The sequence below is a fragment of the Bison bison genome, unplaced genomic scaffold, assembly GCF_000754665.1.
Source record: "Bison bison bison isolate TAMUID 2011002044 unplaced genomic scaffold, Bison_UMD1.0 scf7180017864289, whole genome shotgun sequence".
In the NCBI taxonomy this organism is placed as follows: Eukaryota; Metazoa; Chordata; class Mammalia; order Artiodactyla; family Bovidae; genus Bison; species Bison bison.
The window spans coordinates 11,695,619-11,696,059 of record NW_011494861.1 but is presented as its reverse complement, the minus strand read 5'-3'; the positions used below and the strand labels follow the sequence as shown (position 1 = coordinate 11,696,059).

Here is a 441-nt window from a genome sequence, read left to right as displayed (position 1 = left end):
GGGCGGGGCGGGGCTGTTGGTGCGGGGCCATCGGGTATGTCTATTACCGAACCGGTGTCCATCAGTGCTCCCGGCGAACCCATCCCTGCCCTTGTTGAAGCCAAGGACAGACCAGGGCGGGCTTCGCTGGCCCTGGACCACTCGGCCACCCGGCCTCGTGGTCTGTCCCCTTCCCCCCAGGTTACGGCTTCCTGCCCCCTGCCCAGGCGGAGATGTTCGCCCGGCAGCAGGAGCTCCTGCGGAAGCAGAATCTGGCCCGGTATGTGCTTTGGCTGGGGGCGGGGACGGGGCGGAAGTGGCTCTGCGGAGCTGCCTGACCCCCTGCGGGCTGTCCCCACCGCCAGGCTGGAGATGTCAGCAGAGCTCTTGCGCCAGAAGGAGCTGGAGAGCTCGCACCGGCCACAACTGCTGGCGCCCGAGGCCGCCCTGCGCCCGCCGGAC

General features: G+C 69.8%; 1 protein-coding gene across 1 annotated transcript in view; it reads left to right on the top strand.

The window, feature by feature from the left end:
- SAMD11 (sterile alpha motif domain containing 11) overlaps positions 1-441 on the top strand; it is an 18,913-nt gene that overhangs the window by 16,588 nt on the left and 1,884 nt on the right. The window contains exons 9-10 of the mRNA XM_010850034.1: positions 181-259; positions 345-441. Of these exons, the coding sequence (XP_010848336.1) occupies positions 181-259; positions 345-441 (176 nt within the window). The remainder of the gene's footprint in view (positions 1-180; positions 260-344) is intronic.